Raw genomic sequence first — 17941 nt, forward strand, 5'->3', positions numbered from 1 at the left:
CCTATCAATTCTGTTTAATATTTTTCAAATATTTATTATTTAATATTTATCAAATTCATCTTATGCAAAATTCGACGGGATCCTAAATTTTAAATTAACTCATATGTCCTTTTGTTAATGCCGCCGACGAATTGCTCTAAGATTTTTTTCACAGAGTATATATTGTTATTCTCGCATATATCTTTCTTTTACGTAAAAGAACACGTTGCATACACCATGTCATTAAAAATCATAAAACCATCAAAAGTTAACACGTTTATTGTACTTAATTTTTATACGGAAACTAATCGCTGAGGAGGTTTTCAAAGAAATCTCTCACCATAAAATCCCGAAAATTGTTGCAGCCTAAGTTGTAAGAAAAGCATGCAGGTCCGATCCTGCCGCCTGCCATCAGGCTGCTTCGCTATATGCAGCTATATGCCTGTGATGTTACGTAACAACGAGCTACCGGCTCCACCTCTCATTGGAGGGGACGTTAGAAAGGGCGGATTTTCCCCACTCAGTGAGCGAACACTGGAGGTGGATGCCGTCGATGTTATGTATATATAGTCAGTATTACTGTAGTGTAGTATCAGTAGTATCTGTAGCTCCCATAGTCGAAGCACATCACATGGCTTCGTGGTGCTAAACGGACTCCATATAAAAATAGAGAAAGACAAGTTTCGTGCATGTTGTGATCAGTGACTTATCTTTTTTTTATTTTTTTTTCTTTACCGACTATACCTTTCTCAGAGAAAAATCGCGAAGTGTCATTGCATTCCAAGTGGTGCAGTACAGGATTTCAGATAAGAGAAAATAAAGCACGTGTAAGTTATTATCTTCAATTTCCATATAGAATTCGCAATGTAATTTTCATGTTGATGAGATCGCGAGTCGATTATGCCTTGACTGAGATTTTCTTTCTTAAGTCTCGCCGATTTTGCTCGATATTCTCTTTGATATTTTCCGGAACATGTTTAGAACGCACGGTGAATAATTTCTAATGTTTATTAGATTAGCCTTGCGAGTGACTTGTTTTGTCGAGAACACGAGTTTGAAATAACAAGACCCACATACATATATCGATAATATCGCATCTTTTCTTTTCGTTAATTGTCAGTATCTTTTGAAGGATATAGGTACAGCGGGGTAATTTGAACAGTGGAGTAATTTCGATAACAGTAAGCATTTGCAAGAATTTCAGAAAAATAAGAGATTTTAAGATACATTTCATTAGATCAGACATTGATCTATAATGAAATGTATCTTAAAATCTTATTTTTTTGAAAATCTTGCAAATGCTTACTGTTATCCAAATTACCCCATTATTCAAATAACTGCTTCTTATAATTCTCGCAGCTGCTACAATTTTTGATAAGCAGTTTGAATAAATGCGCAATCGATTTATTCAGAAATTTATTTGGCGAGATAATATAAAATAAAGTGTCATTTTGACGCGAGATTCGCATGCAACTTGCTAAATTTAGGAAATCACGAGATCTAAGAAAATAATTGAAAATATTAAATCATACACTGTTAAATCTATATAGTGTCAAATTTATCTTACTTAAGTTGCCACTACTCCTATTTAATAAATCGTTTTTTTTTTAACTAAAACAATATAGTTATTTTTAAATAAAACAATGAAATTTAACCCAAATTTGGGTTAAATTTGAACTATTTTAAATTATTTAACTCCATTGTTTTAGCAAAAAATAACCATTTATTAAGTAGGAGCAGTGGCGACTTAATTAGATTTAACAGTGTATTCAACTTAATTTTTTTCCGGAAGTGTATAGGTACACGATCGCAAAAGCGTCGGAACGTTCACGTTTGCTAATAAAATATTATATTAAAATTTTCAAATTGTGCAGTAAATAACACATTGTGTAAATAATAATAATGTACAATAATATTATAGTCTACTTATATCGCGTAGTAGCATCTGTCTTCATGTCAATAACATTTTCAAGCTCCGCGATTGTTGAGCTGTTAAACGAACATTTTTGAAATTAGAAACTGTGATCAATTACAGACGGCGGTCTACGTTTCACGTTTACTTGCGTTAACAAAACTAGATAAAAATGATCGTGTTCGAATTTGACTCATTGTCGCATGCGATCGTATACAACTTGTAAAATATTGATCGCTAATTAACACGCGTATAGATGACGATAGAATTTCTTTATTCATTAACAAATGCGTGATTTATATCCGGATCTTGATGCCGTTTTCGCCACTCCAAGCCGATGTAGCGATCTAGCGTAGCATAACTTTATATAACGCTATTTTAACAGATAAACGCCATTTTAACAGATAAACGGCATTATTGCTTCTTGTGGCACTGTCGCGGCACGCTGCAGCTTGGAATGGGGAAAGCAGTACCGAGATCTGGACTCTGGTGATTAATAGTCTATTGAAAATTGAAATTGAAATTTTAAATTCTCGCGCTAGCCTCGAATTCTTTTTAATAAAGAAATTTTAAATTCTTAATTCTTTGCACTTTCATTTTACATTTGAAGCCAGCATTGTGCATTTGTGTTTTCTTTTTTCGAAATTTGTGCTTTACTAATTATGAAATTCCGATTACTTTACTTGAAGATTTCAATGCAACGTATTTCGCTATCAAGTGATATTAAAATATGCGGACATGCAAATATTTTCGCGATCGACCGTGTACGTTATGTACGACCGTAATGCACGTAGTGATATGGCATGGCAAAGTAATTAATATAGGCATTTTCTCAATTGTTATAAAGTGACGAGATGAGAAATCATTTTGACGAGGACACCAGCCCGGACAACAATACGGAGGAGGACAACATTGTTGTTGATCAAATGAACACGCCGCGCAATTCGCACGCCGACATTGGTGGTGAGTCCTACTGACAATTTTCAGTGTTCCGCAAGTCCATCATTATAGAGCATCGTTGACGCGTGTAACACCATTACCGCTGGCATCATTAATCGTGCGCTTCTTGACTGGATCGACCGTCAAATTAATTGTTGTATATCGAGGATAATATATAGCGATATATTAAACCGATTATATAAATTAAAAGCTTTTCATTTTTTTTTTCTATAACACTGGACTTACGGGATACTTGTCGTATGTATGAGAAAAAGACAGCTATATTAACACTTAAAATATTAATATATTTATTTTAATAATTATTAATGTCTATTGTTCGTAATAAATTCACGCATTATATTCGCTGTAAATATCGAGGAAGCTAGATTCGCTTTTACCCAGGTCTTCTTTAAATGGTAAATATTGATTAATCAGGATTTCGAAAAAAATTTACGGATAGTTATATATCAATCAAATATACGAATATACTAATAAAACGTACAGTAATTGTTTTTGCTTCGAGTGAAGATATACTGAGAATTTTTGAAAGTTTTTCGTCTGTTGAAATGCGCATCGAAGTCCTGACCCTTTTAATATATTGACACTTTATAAATGTTACTACCTGAGCTACCGACATAAAATTAGTTATGTCATAAGCATTTTCCATAGGTGAAATCTATTCGAAAGTTTGCTGACTTCCAAAATAACTTGTAAAATTTATGAGGGATAATAATCGAACTACCTGAAAGTAGGGTATATAATAATCGACCTACCTGAAACTATGTACCTAAGACACTAAACTAAAAAATATAAACTTTTGTTTCAAGCATTTTCTTTTCATTTCGAGTATCTAAAATTGCGTGTATGAAAACTGTCTTTTCCATTTGAAATTTTAGAAGTCTCGCATCATATCTAATTCAAAAATGGAAGGCATTAATAACTAATTATTTAATTAGATCGAAATATTTTTAATAAAACCTCCAAACGGTAGAAAGAATCGCAGTAGAAGTATCGATTCGAGAAAACGCAACTAATTCTGATTAATTATTATCATAGTCGCATCTTCCTTTTGTGTATTAAAAACGCGAGAATCAACGCCGAAAAATGATGGCTTAAATGATTATTTTCCTTTATTATCACATTGTCTTCTGCCTCATTCTCGAAATATACATATGACGATTTGCATTATATTATCGTGACGCAATTTTATCTTTGTCCGCAAACTGTTAACCGGAAAAATCGTGCAAAGTGAATTGTACAGTCGCAGGGAGAAGCCGAAAAAAGATCGACCGGAAGTAACATGAATAACTTCTTACGTAATTCTTGCTAGTTCCTACGCTTACCTGCTGCCAGTTGCTTTTCACAGAAAATACACGACCCTTGACCTGTTTCTCGATAAGTTGACCACATACTGCACTTTATTCTTCTTCGCGGGAAATTTGCGGTAGCTTTGTACAATATAAGTATTTTCCGAAGCTATTCCGAAATAACTTGCCTGAGCGTGAAAATAGGGATTGATTGACTGCGACTTTACACATTGACTCTCTTTTGTTAGAGAATGCTAACTAGAAATATCCCTTTTACATCCTTATAATCGATCGAAAATAACATGAGACGACAATATGACAAACAGACTGTTTGCGACTTTTGTAGCCTTGTTTCTTGCCAAATAAGCATGTGGTGTAAGAAAAGCGGACATCTGCACGGTTTTACAATTTCGGCTAACTTTAATTATACAGAGTTTCTCGCTAAATGTTGCCTATTTGAAAACTAAAAATATATTTAGATTAGATTGAACACAAGGTTGATCAAGAAAAATTTTGCATTCAAATTTCGAGTTTATCGCCAAAGGGAACGAAATTGTCCGTCGGTATGCGAATTAACTGCGAATCTTATAATGCAAAAACTTCATAAACGCTTCAAAATTTGATCTCTTTTTCTTATATTTCTCTGAAAGGATTTGCTAACGTGAGAAAGATTATAATGTTCCACATTATTTCATGTAGATCCACAACCGTCGACCTCGCGTCTCAATCAACATCAGCATCAGCAACCGCCTCAACAACAGTCTCAGCAGCAACAGCAGCAGACGCCAATCCCCCCCATAGATCCTAACGTCAGGAGATACAGGACTGCCTTTACGAGAGAACAACTAAATCGACTGGAAAGAGAATTTACCAGAGAGAATTACGTGAGCCGGCCAAGAAGATGCGAGTTGGCAACGCAGCTTAATTTGCCAGAATCTACGATTAAGGTTTGAATAAAAAATAAAACAAATATATTTTTCTAAGAATTCCTCTAAAGAGACGTACTCTCTCAAAAAGTTCTCTCAAATCACGCATTAACTCTCTATAACTCTATAACTCGCTGTTTAATTTTCAAGTTACATACTTATATATCTATGTTTTTTAAATAAAATCGTGTATTGATTTGTTTCTATTTTAGAAATAAAATACAAATTACAGGAAATAGAGGCCAATAAAACGAGCGAACAAAGATGTTGCAATATAATTATATATATAATTTAATAATATTAAAGCGAGAATTTTCGACTCTAATTGTAAGTTTTCTTCAGCCGCAAATAGAAAATTTAATATGTAATAAATTACATTAATCTTAGTCATAACGTTTCTTGTCTAATGTGAGTTTATAGTGTTCATTATTTAAAAATTTAAAAATTAATCTAAAAATTAAAATTTTTAATATATTGGACACCATAAAATCATACCAGACAAGAAACGTCGTTACATATTGTCCGACTTGTAAGATTAATATAATTGATTAAATATTGTATTTTGTATTTGCAGGGCTGAAGAAAACTTAATAAAATCGAATGAACGTCCCACTTTAATATTATTAAATTAAATTATATAATTATATTGCAACATCTGTGTTTACTCGTTTTATTGGCCTTTATTTCCTTTAGTTTCTATTTTATATTTTTTAAGTTTTGTTTCATTTTGTTACTATGACCGATTATAAGTTTTACTATTGTACCTTTTTTGTCATAATGTTAAAAATCTATTTACAGTTATTTTTTCGATACGTTCAAAGTATTGAGCCGATCTACAATTTCTTGCTTACAATCAAAACTATAGTGAATGAAGATCCTACAAAAGTCTATTATAATGAAATGCCTCCTCATCTCCGTCGCTTTTTACTCACTTTTACCCGCTTATACCCTGGGGGTGGTATATCGGGTAGGCGCCGACATTGGCACCGATTATTTTGTAGGATATACCGGCGGCCATTTTAAAATTGTAAAATACCAAGATGTAAAAGGTTTAGTGTTTCTAAAATAAAATAGATATTCAAAATATATCTCTGTGTTTAATTTTGAATGCAAACTGTTTTCCATCTTCTATACTATAGATAAGACTACATTACATGTGTGTATGTGCAAGTGTTTTTATCTCATTGCGAAAATTTAAAAATTACAAATCACATTTTTTCATAATAACATATTAAAAAATTGAAAATTAACTGTTAATTTTCCAAGACCATTTGCTATGCATCATGTAATTTTTTCTAATATGAAAAAAATTGAGTTATAGAGAGTTAAAGATTTCGTAGTTACAATAATTCTCCTTCGTCTCGTCAATGTGTTATATTTATCTATCAAAAACGTTGAAATAATTGTGCAAGGTCCGTGCAAAATCTTATACAATCTTATTGAACGTTTGCACTTGGCCCAGTTTTTAGCCTCTGTCAAATATCAAAATGGAATAAAAAAATGTAACGCTCAACTTCACTTCGATCTTTTCTATTAGATAAACGCTAGATCGAATGTTGCGATCGAGTCGCGAGTTGATCTTGAATGAGCAAACATTTATTCGCACAAGATTTGATAAACAGTGACTTCACCTGTAGCTGGTGCAATAATATTTTCCATTAACGCTTTCGTGTTTGATTGAAGAATTCGCGACGGCATTATTAAGAAAATCCTTCGATCATTTAACGATTATTAATAACACGTACGCTTATACGAATAAAAAGTACTTTATACGTTTTCTTTCTTGTATAGATAAAATTTTTTGCGATATTACTTTCTCCTTCTGTCTCTTTTTACTGGAATTATTTAATTAATATTATTCCGCGTATCCCGATTTAATTTCTCACGGGTATCTCACGCCGTCTCCGCGAAGACAGGGGCCCCCCTAAAGTCGAGCGGCTTAATAGAAGCAATTAGTGGCGTTTTTGTTCACGCGGGCCGCCAAGAGCTGCCGGTGGTTGTTTCTTGCCGTGGCCAGCTGCGGCCATATTTGATCGGCGATTATAGCCTCGAGAGCGATTCAACGGCCGCGATTCTCGGCCTTTGATCCTTCTCTCGCGTGTCCCGCGGCAGTGCCGTAACGTTCGATCCCACCGAGATCTCGTCGTGGTAGATCAGAACGAGGACTCCTCCCTTATGTCATATAAATATATTAACGTTTTCGGGGACCGACAATTTAGTCACGGCCCTGATCAAGAGGTGACCGGTCGGACGAAAGTGTTAAACGGCTCAATTAGCGACTGCCTCGCGGCTCACCTCGGACTTTAATGGATCTCTTAATTTCTCGTCTCGCGGCAGCTCGCACTCGCCTCGGTTGGCGGTCGTAAAACGGCGGTGGATAACGAAGAGAAGGGGAACGGCGGAGAGGTGTTAAACGACGGTAAACGTCCCGCACGAATTACCGGTATAATCGTTCGCCGCCTCCGAGAATTCCCTACATTCGTGAATCTATATGTATCCAAGAGCGCTTATCTAGAAATATACGCATCTACCGAACGCGTCAATGTTTTCGTTCTGTAACAGTAGCAGTTTTCATATCCTAATATCTGTTATTAAATGGAAGGAAAAGACCCACTGCTCGATCGGTTCACACATTAAGTCGAATAAAAAACTAAACAGACACAGGGGAGCAGAGTCGATTATTTCTCGACTAATATGAATTATTGAGGGAGATTTTTATAGCTGTCGAGATATAGAGATCGATCGTTTATACTGATGTTAACGAACTTATCTGTTACAAAAATTCTGCTCGGTTCCTTCCTTTATTTATCACATTATAATTATTATAAATTGTTTATACGCGCTCTAACATCAGATGCATATGTTTATAAATAGTTTTGTAACGTCTTGATTATCTAATTAGAGTCTTAACTTAAAAAAAAAAATTAATCGTAATTATAATCTTCTTTTGTTGTAGGTATGGTTTCAAAACCGAAGGATGAAGGATAAGAGGCAGCGGATGTCCCTGTCGTGGCCCTTCCACGTCGCGTATTCGGATCCAGCGCTAGCGGCGACGCTGCTCGCGGCTGCTTCGGCTGGCACGCTTCCGCACATGAGCTACCCGCCGATCCCTACGTCGAGTCTACCGGCGACGGCACACTTGGCCCCCTCGGCGACGACGTACTCGAGCGCGGCCGCGAGCGCGGTTGCTTATTACGGCCGTTATGGTTATCCAATGAATTCGGTCACCGCGCTCCACCGGCCACACGTACGTCCCATTAACGCGCCGTATCCGCCACCCCCGCATCTGCTGCACTCGCACGGGTCAGTGCCGTCACTGCACATCCTGGGTATGCCGAACATCGCCGCCCCCGCCTTTCCTCCCGTAAGCAATCCTCCGCCATCCTCCAGTACCATTACGTACCGGCCGACGTTACTCGAGGAACTTAGCCCGGTCAACTCCGACACCTCCAGCGAGTGCGATTGCGGCGCGGTCCCCGGCAATCAGATGACGCGTTTACAGTCACCGTCGCATCACTCGACCCAGCAGCTGCCGCATCCGCATTCTCATCATTCGCATCACGCGCATCGCGTGAACGCGTCCATCACGCCAACGTTGGTGCCGCAGCGAGACAGACTCGGCAGTGGCGAGCAGGTGAGATTGAACGGTATGAGTGTGCCGGTCGTCACAGTACTGCCGTTTGAAAACAACGCGAGCACCCCGTACAATCATGTGGCGATCCCTTCAACATCGGGGATATCGTCCTCATCACCGCCCTCGTCGTTGAGCAAGCCTGAGCAGGAGCAAGAGCAGCAACAGCACCTTCAGCAGCCGCAACAGCAGCAGCAGCAGCAGTCGCCGCCGCAGCCACCACAACCCAAATTGTTTCAGCCGTACAAGAACGACACGCCAGATGATAAGCCGGATCAAAACGGTAGGATGTAAAATAAAACAATGATAAGATATGATCGCATCTTATCATATGCGGCTGTGGTTGTGACTATGATTGCTATAATCGGCGATGCAGACTGCAATCGTATGTGTACGTATCTGTATCTATATACATATATCTATATACACTCGCGCGCGCGCAAACACACACACACACACACACACACACATAACACACGCTGTCCCCAATTATACATCCCGTTTGTTACGTTGTATATTACACAGCCATTCTTCATGCGTTTGTTACGCACGTGATGGAGAGATGTACATTTGTATGTATATACACATGTAAGATAGTAATTTTTTTATTCACGAATATATTTTATGTAGGCTTTTTAATAATAGTTTAAAATTTTTTAATAATTAAGGACAATGGGAATCGGAATAATTGGGGAAAATGCGTGTGCTTGATAAAATCGTGATATGTTCAGCGGGTTCTGTTCTAAGATTCACGCTGACGCGTAAGCTTCAAGAGTCTCTTAGATCTTACTATGCGTACATCTCCACGATCCGGATTTGCACGCCTGCACAATCAAATTTTCACATCGCTTCTTGAAGTATCATGATTTGACGTAATATATAGCGTGTACATACATGACATACACCTATTAATTAATCTTCTGTAAGGATAAATTAATCCATTTGAAGATATACATTTATAAATTTATTACAATGAGATGAATGTGTGTGTTAATGATAGTTTGTGTATATGCATGTGAGAAAAACATGTGCCAGATCAAAAATTTATTTGTAAATAAATGTTATAAAAAAAATTTCGACTTAAAAAAAATGTAAAAGAGATGAAAAAGAGAAATCGCAGAAAGCAAAGTGAAAAGAGAACAAATAAATATTATGTATAAATATGTATTTTAATATTTATGATATAATGAGCTATTGAGCAGAATTTGGTTGAAAACATTTCTTGTTCAGGTGAACATATGAATAAGTTTATAATACATGTTTTTATACATTTCTTTATATTTATTTGTAATATACATACACGTGCGGACGTGCGTGAATATATGTATATGTATGTACAATAAATATAAAGATTCTCATTATCCATCTACCAATTTCTCTTCGAATATATGCTTAATATATTTGTACATATATCTATATATAATATTTCTTTCTCTTTTTTCCATTTGTTTTTTGTTATTAGCATTATTAGTAAGTAGGATTTTCTCTTTTACATGTGTATATAGATTGTTTTTAATCTTTTTTTTTCGTATTTTGTGATATTTTTAATTAAGATTTTTTCTTTCACATGTATATATAGATTTGTTTTTCAATTCTCTTTTCGTATTTCGTAATTTAGGATTTTTCTCTTTTACGCGTATACATAAAATTATTTTTTAATCTTTTTTCGTATTTCTTAATTAACAATAAGTAGAATTTTTCTCTTTTACATATATGTATATATAGAGTTGTCTTTCAATTTTTTTTCGTATTTCCTAATATTTTAAGGAGTTCGTAATATCTGCGAATCTTGACTCAGCGACTAGACGTCGAAAAATAAACGAGCAAAAACATACCTTAGGCTCCTAGACGGTCGATATTATGGCACAATATTTGATATTGCGCAATAATATTGATCGTCTGAAAATTATAAAGGTTTGTTTTTTAAATTGTCTAAAGGAGGCATCAACAATATTGTATAATATATAATTGTACAATAATATTGATCGCGTCTAGGAGCCGTTTTAGTATTATTTTTTTAATACAACTTTATGCTTTTACGTATATTATTCTATTACGTATATTAATCTATTATTCAAACTATTTGTAAACGATTATACTAAAGTTGACTGATCTGGTACTTATTCTTTTTGAGAGACGATGAGAGAGATGAGCTTCCGTTGCACCCCCTTCAAATAGCGTGCAATCTTTTGTTTCATTACAACTTCTATGCTTTGCCATAAAATATGTAATAGTGTTGTCACTAATATCTTATTATCGCGCAACGAAATCTTCCCTAAGGGAATAAATAATTCAAACTCTTCTGGGAGTTTAAGAATGTGGCAAAATAAAACAGAAGTGTTTCTATAATATATTCTAAAATAAGTTAATTCCTTAACTTTATTTGTTTACTTTTATATGCAATGCGGAGCGACCAGAACAGCATATGTTCATGTAAAAAAAAACCGTTATTATAATAGCGAAGAGTTTTTAACAAATCATCAATGTAATACGAATGTCGTTATGTAGTTGAATAAAGATTAAGACATACGAGAATAATTACGTGCATTTTAATAGAACACGACGCCTACATTCCGTATTTACCAGATTCCATTAATTAAAAATCCCCAAAATTGGCAGTCTACTTATTCTGTGCAATAGCTTGATATAATAGATAAGATCGAAATAAAAGCTGAATAAAGCATAATGGAATACAGCTCCATAATTACGTACGTAAATATAACATATAATTTTTATTTGCTATTTTCGATTTCAAATAAATAACGCGTAAAAATATCTGATTTGATAAACAGCTATCGTTTATGAATTATTAATATGCATAATTTACTTTGGTTCTCTCGTTTTGAGCCATTTTGCACGAAATATTTCCAGTGAACAATAAAATATTTTATTTATCGTAAATCGCGATTTATTAATATGCTTAAAATTTATCTAATATATTCAAACGATACTTAATAAAATCTAAAATTTTTTGATATTTCTTAATTATAGAGTGATTTCGCGGACGATTTGTCAGGAATCTTCACCGATTGTATTTAACATAATAATTATTTTTCGGCAATTAAATGAAAATATTAAATGTAATTCGAATTTTAATATCATTGAATAAATATACGAAACGAATATTTTATGTATGTATATGCGAACATGCACGCTTGTAAGAAATTTCTTATACAGGGTGAAAAAAAGCTTAAAGTTTGCTCAATTGATTTGTCAGTATATGCCAAAAACCACTTGGTAAAATCTAAATAACATTCTAATTCGTCTTTGCTTTCCCTTCGCGGTGCACAGCAATACATATATTCAAGGGATATTATCGAGATAATTAAATTCTTCGCTTTCCTTCCGTTAATCCTGCACGCTACCGAGGATCGTTTGCTAAAAATGCGACGGACTCGCCGTGTACGGGACAGTTGGCGTACAAAACGGGAGACTCCAGGACGCCATTTTGCTGACAATAAAATATCCCGGATGCCCGGGGGCTGCCTCTTATCTTTCCTATTATCGATAGCTGGCCGTGGACCAATATGGCTACGGTAGCGGTTGCCATGGCTACGTTCAGTATCTCGCTTCGGGACGGGGGCCCCATCATCCGCGCTATTATCGCGCTTCGCCGTAAATAAGGAGGAGGCACCCTCCCTCATCTCCGGAGGAACGATTCCGAAGCACCCACGCTCTCTCTCTCCTTTTCTCTTGTGACTGTACAAAAGGAGACGAGACGCGATTTCGTCTCGCGTCCTCACCCGGGATGATATCGCATGGGTTATTTCAGATTGAGCGAACGCTGATCGCGAAAAGCTATACGTTTTTGAAAGCACAAACGTTTTATTTTAGCGAAAATTTATATCGACAATAACGACATGCATTGATCAGCTTGCATAAAAGTGCAAACATTTTAAAACACGTACGATTATATGAAAACGCGACATGGCATCGTGCGCGCGTCAAATAAAGAAGAATAAAAGAGCGTGACACGATATCATAAAGGCATCATGCATGGGCGCGATTCTTTTGTATAGTCGGTGCGAAAAGAAGTTAGTACGGTTAGCGAATGCGAAATAAATGAATGGTTCTCATGAACAGCGAATGGCAAAAGCCCGACGCTGGTGGAAGGACCGAGGAGCGATGATATCACTGACGAGAGTCGCCGTATTGGCTGCCACCCAACGCAGGCAATTCGGTCGGTCGACGAACGATAAGCCCGCCATTGCGACCCCTCCGTCTTTCTTTCTCTTTCTCTCTATCTCTTTGTCCTTCTCGTTTATTATACAACTGCGAACGTACGCTCGAAGGACGGCCCCTTCGAATCATATATTGGGTAGCCGGGTACGTGGATTCATTCGAGATACGAAAGAGATAAGAAGACGCAGCGCCGCGTCGCGCGCTGTAAACGCTCGCACGTGGCTCGCGTCGCGCCACGTCGAATCGATGCATCTTGCGACCGGCCGACCACCCGGGGTCGGACCTCTTCTCGCGCCCTTGACACAATATTTTGGTATGCCCGAGAGATAATATGATGCCTATTTGATGAGATAGATAGGGATTTGAAATAGGGAAATTATCGCTTCACGCATTATAAGTGTGTGTGTGTGTGTGACCGTATCTTCTGAAAATGGGAAAAAGAATCCCTCTTTTATTCCGTCCTTGCCGAGTTCTCATTTTTCTGAGCATTTTGTTATTCAACGTGATAGAGAGCAAATGGAGCGTTCAATTACAGCTATTACAAACTATGATTTGCTATCCGTATAGAAATGATTCAAGAGCCAGTTAATTGTATTGTAAGGCCCGACTGCACGTTTGACTTTAAGCGAGATTTAACTTTGTTTTTAAAATTTTGAGAAAGAGTTTTAAGCGTCGCTTAAAATAATGTTGATATATAATCGGCCTGAAAGATTAAATTTCACTGGACAGAATTTTTCGCTGTAATCGATATTCATTTAATTAATGCATTGCATTGAACGCTTTGAAACGCTTCGAAATCGTTTCATTCTTTACTGTCAGGTACATTATTTTCTTATTCTTTTTCCAAATGAAAAGAAAAGAATGTTGGTTGAAAGAAAGAAGGTTCTGATCACTTACATGTGAGGTGTATTCCGTTTCATGCATGATGCGTATAATTTATCATTTTATCCTTGTTTCACATTCAGTGAACAACAAGAATAAAATGATACATTATGCGCATCATGCGTGAAACGGAACGCACGCCTGATTACAATTTGAATTGTTACGTCAACTGATGTTGATATAAAGCATTCTCGCAGCGCAGCTTTTCTCCTGAATTCTTATTCTTTGAACAAAAGATAAAAGAAGAAAATTCTTATTAAGGTATTCTAAATCATCAAAAGGTAGTCTGATTATAAATCGAATAAATTTTTTACGGATCTTTTTTTTGTCATCCTACATTCCGTTCGTTAGTGCAATTTTATCTAACAATAAGTCGCATTCTAACAGTATATATTGTTAGAATAAGGCATTCGAACTAACGGCAAGCAAAAGATCATTGTAGACTTGATGCTGTAAAATCGACTATCGATCTCGCTATTAAAGTACCATACGAATCAAACGCAAAATTTTGCGCGCGTCTGTATCCTCTTCGAAAATTAATTGAGAGAATAAAAAATAAAAAAATTTTGAAAATTTTTGTTAAAAAGTGAAAATTGATACAATTATATTGTGCAAACCGCTTATATTTATGAGATTGTTTGATTTACAACACATATTTTTCGAGAGAAATTTTTGAAAAAAAAAATTCAGCTCTTTGTCGGAAAACTTCAAGAGAAATGAGAAATGGATATTACTATCTCTTTCTGAAAATATCTCTTTCCCTTACCAAGTACTAAGTAAGGGCATACCGGATGTGTAAGAATTGCGTAAGAAAAACGATCGGAAGATTAAAGAGTAGAAAAGCTATGAAACAGCTCCTCTCGAAATTCTCAAAAGTAAGCGGGGTCAGCGTGACACGTTCAGAATGATAATTTATTTGACTCACCGAGGATTTACGAGATCCGATATTGGATAATGAATCAGGTCTCCCTTGATGGAATTAACTCACCTATAGCCTGGCCCTCTCTGTACAGCATACCCATACCCCAGTGTGACCTTTATTAGACCAAAGGAGGAAAGAAGGAAACTGCACGCGCGAAGCACGTCGGCTTGTTTTACGGGCGATGTGTTACATCTTTATAGGAGCCCATAGTCGCGGCTTTATTCCATGGCTTCCAGTCTTCATTCGCGAATAATTTCCCGGTGTGCGATAACCCTGATATAAGCTAATCCCTCCGTTAATCGTGAAAACTTTTTCGATCTTAAATATACCTTCCATATCGATTCTTATTCAGCACGAATCTGCGAGTTGCCTTTTTATTTAAAGCTTTTAAACAGTTTGACGTAACATATTTTCGCATGCGTCTGCAAAAATGATCGAAACGGAAACGGTTAAATTCTGAATTAAACATATTCCATCCAAAAGTCTGAGAAGTGACAAAATCGCATGAAAATGCGAAAATAGGATATTCATTTGGCAAATTTTAAAGTAGCATGAATTCTAAGGATCCTGATGGGAGAAGAAAAGTAGAAAATTTCGAGTGACAAAATTACGTCAATTACTACTGACATAAACACATAAAGTTATACGTTAGTTATTACTGGTATAAATACATAAATCTATTCTGCAATAGGACGTTTCGTATAAAATTTATAGCCTATAGCTCTGAATGGTACGTTCGGCCAGATTCTTACAATTTGAGAGCATTTACAATTCGACAGACAATAGTTTCGCATCTGGAAAGGTTTCGTATTTGAATGAGTATGGGAAGTTGATGTACAATAGCATTGTAACGGCAATGGCAGTTTATGACCTTATTTGACGTATCTCTAAAACATTATTACTAACTAATGATGACGGTCGCTATTATATTCAGTGAAGAGTTTTTTAGGATCTACGCAATTTAAAAAGAACATACATACTCGTTATGCTGTTTTAAAGATCTATATTTACGATGTTCCGCTTGAATCTTTCGGTTTCCCCATTTCTCGAAAACGATTAGAAGATCTAACCATGTGACGATATTGTTCCCTCGTTTCCGCAAGAACACCAGAGGATGAGACTCGCTGCAGGATCGTTTAGGCGGAATCAATTTTCACGCGATCGAAGCTTTCGAACTTTTAATCGGCCGTTTGATCTCCGACCGGGCAATATTTCCCTCATAAACGGCAAGCATGGCGAATCCGGGTAGGGCCCGCAATAAAGCGAAGCCCAATAAATAACGCGGTGGCGGCTGTAACGGGGTAGCAGGACAGGACAGGGGGACCGTGGCCAATCGCCACCATTCGATCCGTACCCCTCGTAGATCGCGTATCGAGAGCGACTGATACATACGTCGATCGGCATTGTTGATGCCGATCGGGCGATTATCGCGGACGCGTTGGACAACTGTGGGAAATTAATTCAAGAATTGTCGACGTCGATGTTGGAATCGGTCTCGGATTCATCATCATTTTTAAATTATTCAAGGTCAAACGGGTAAAGCGAGTAGTGAGCACTTGGACTTCTGGAAGCAATTTATGTCGTAAGTATTTTCTGGTTAAATCTGTAAAACACACAGCAGCTTTTCATTTCTTTTTTTGTCTTCTCATTTTTCACACAGTAATTTACCCACCTGTAGATAACTAATAATATAATGGTACTTTCTCGCTCTCCTTCAAGTAACAAAAAAATTAAAAAATTCAAGAGCAATCCGCACAAAAAGAGTTCTTAACAATGAATTGATTACTGAAATATTATCGGGGAGGTATCGGAATTCGCACAAAATGAAAATTCATCTAGGTATAGAGAATACCGCTTATTAATATTTAAGAAATTTTTAAAAATTTTCTTGAAATGCGTAATACAAAGGACTTCGATCAAATTTTAGAGATTTACACTTTCGTTAATTTTCATTCTTTTCAGCTTTGCTTTCTTAACGATTTAGTCCTTCGCGCGTCACGATCATCCGTTTAATAATAAATTTAATAACACGTCATTTCATAATTTTTATTATTTGTTATACGTACGATTCGTACAATAGATATGATAAGATAAGATACGCGCTTGATTATTGGATCGTATTCATCGTTGTTTCAAAAAAGTCAATTGTAGAGAATCTTTAGAAGGCGCCGCACTTTGGGAAGGAATGATATCGGTGATAATTTCAATTCCTAAATAGAATAGAAGATTCCTAAACTGAACGTGTTACTAAAGCGTACAGAAAGCGTTACTAAACGTCTTTCATGGGGCAAATATTTATTGGTCAGATACGAAAATTTTGCATTTTCACGCCTATTTTTTTTCTTCTTAAATTTTCAGTCTTTTAAACGATTCGATGTGGGTAATTCGGTGAAAGCGTACGTAATTGCATGTGTAATTGTCAAACATGGGCTTTAAAAAAAATCAGAGCCATAAAACGTTCCCGCTTTAATAGCTACCTGACTATTCTTAACAATTTGGCAGTACAATAGGGTTTTATTACGATGAGAATGCAATTCACAGTAACTTGGTTACACAAAGGTCACAAAGTAATACACTAACGTATTTTTTTTCACGCAAACCGTAAATCTGTCCTTGCAGGAGGCTTATCTTTTCGGTGATCCTTTACCCTTTTTCGCTTCAACGATGATGTAACTTCTCATTTTTATGATTTTTATGTGGTAAATTTATGGTACTGAAGCGACGTGATTCCATTTTCGTTATCCATTTTTTACCCTTCCGTTCCCGTTGTTTTTCTATATCATCAATTTGGAATTTTATGATGTTTGCGCTATTCATTGTAACTGCGGGATTTATAATTGCGGATCTATGAAACGTAAACTTAACACGCATATGTCTATTTTATTTATTATTTGCTTTTTGTTTATTAATTTTGTACAATAATTTAGTACGATTTGATCAACGATCATTTTTTGCATGTATTATGTAACGCCAATTTTTTATGCCAGAATTTTAATATAATTTTAATATATATATCTAGAAATAATTAATGTACTAATACATTTTTACATTATTCTGTATATACATATATATATACATACTTAAAGAGTTTTAAATAAATTTATCATTTATATAATATTAACACTGAACAAGCGCGCTTTTTATGTTTGTAACAAAATCAGTCGGCAAGATGAGATTTTTAATTTGTATTACTCGCACAAATTTTTGTCGCCAGAAATTTGGTGGCGGAATCTTTTCGCGGTGAGATATAAGAAAATATGT

At 36.0% G+C, this 17941-nt stretch overlaps 1 protein-coding gene across 2 annotated transcripts; it reads left to right on the forward strand.

Moving 5' to 3' along the window:
• Window positions 1-573: 573 nt before the first annotated feature.
• LOC105450828 (segmentation protein even-skipped) lies at window positions 574-10117 on the forward strand. Of its 2 annotated transcripts, XM_011690878.1 has the most exons (5): window positions 574-806; window positions 2296-2380; window positions 2739-2854; window positions 4837-5084; window positions 8020-10117. In XM_011690878.1, exons 2-5 carry the CDS (start codon window positions 2349-2351, stop codon window positions 8986-8988), a joined length of 1365 nt encoding a protein of 454 aa, XP_011689180.1. In that variant the 5' UTR covers window positions 574-806; window positions 2296-2348; the 3' UTR covers window positions 8989-10117. The 2 variants fall into 2 exon arrangements, with proteins under 2 accessions (XP_011689180.1, XP_011689181.1); XM_011690879.1 differs by lacking the exon at window positions 2296-2380.
• Window positions 10118-17941: the final 7824 nt, after the last annotated feature.

The sequence above is a fragment of the Wasmannia auropunctata genome, unplaced genomic scaffold (genome assembly GCF_000956235.1).
Source record: "Wasmannia auropunctata unplaced genomic scaffold, wasmannia.A_1.0 LD336055.1, whole genome shotgun sequence".
Lineage (NCBI taxonomy): Eukaryota > Metazoa > Arthropoda > Insecta > Hymenoptera > Formicidae > Wasmannia > Wasmannia auropunctata.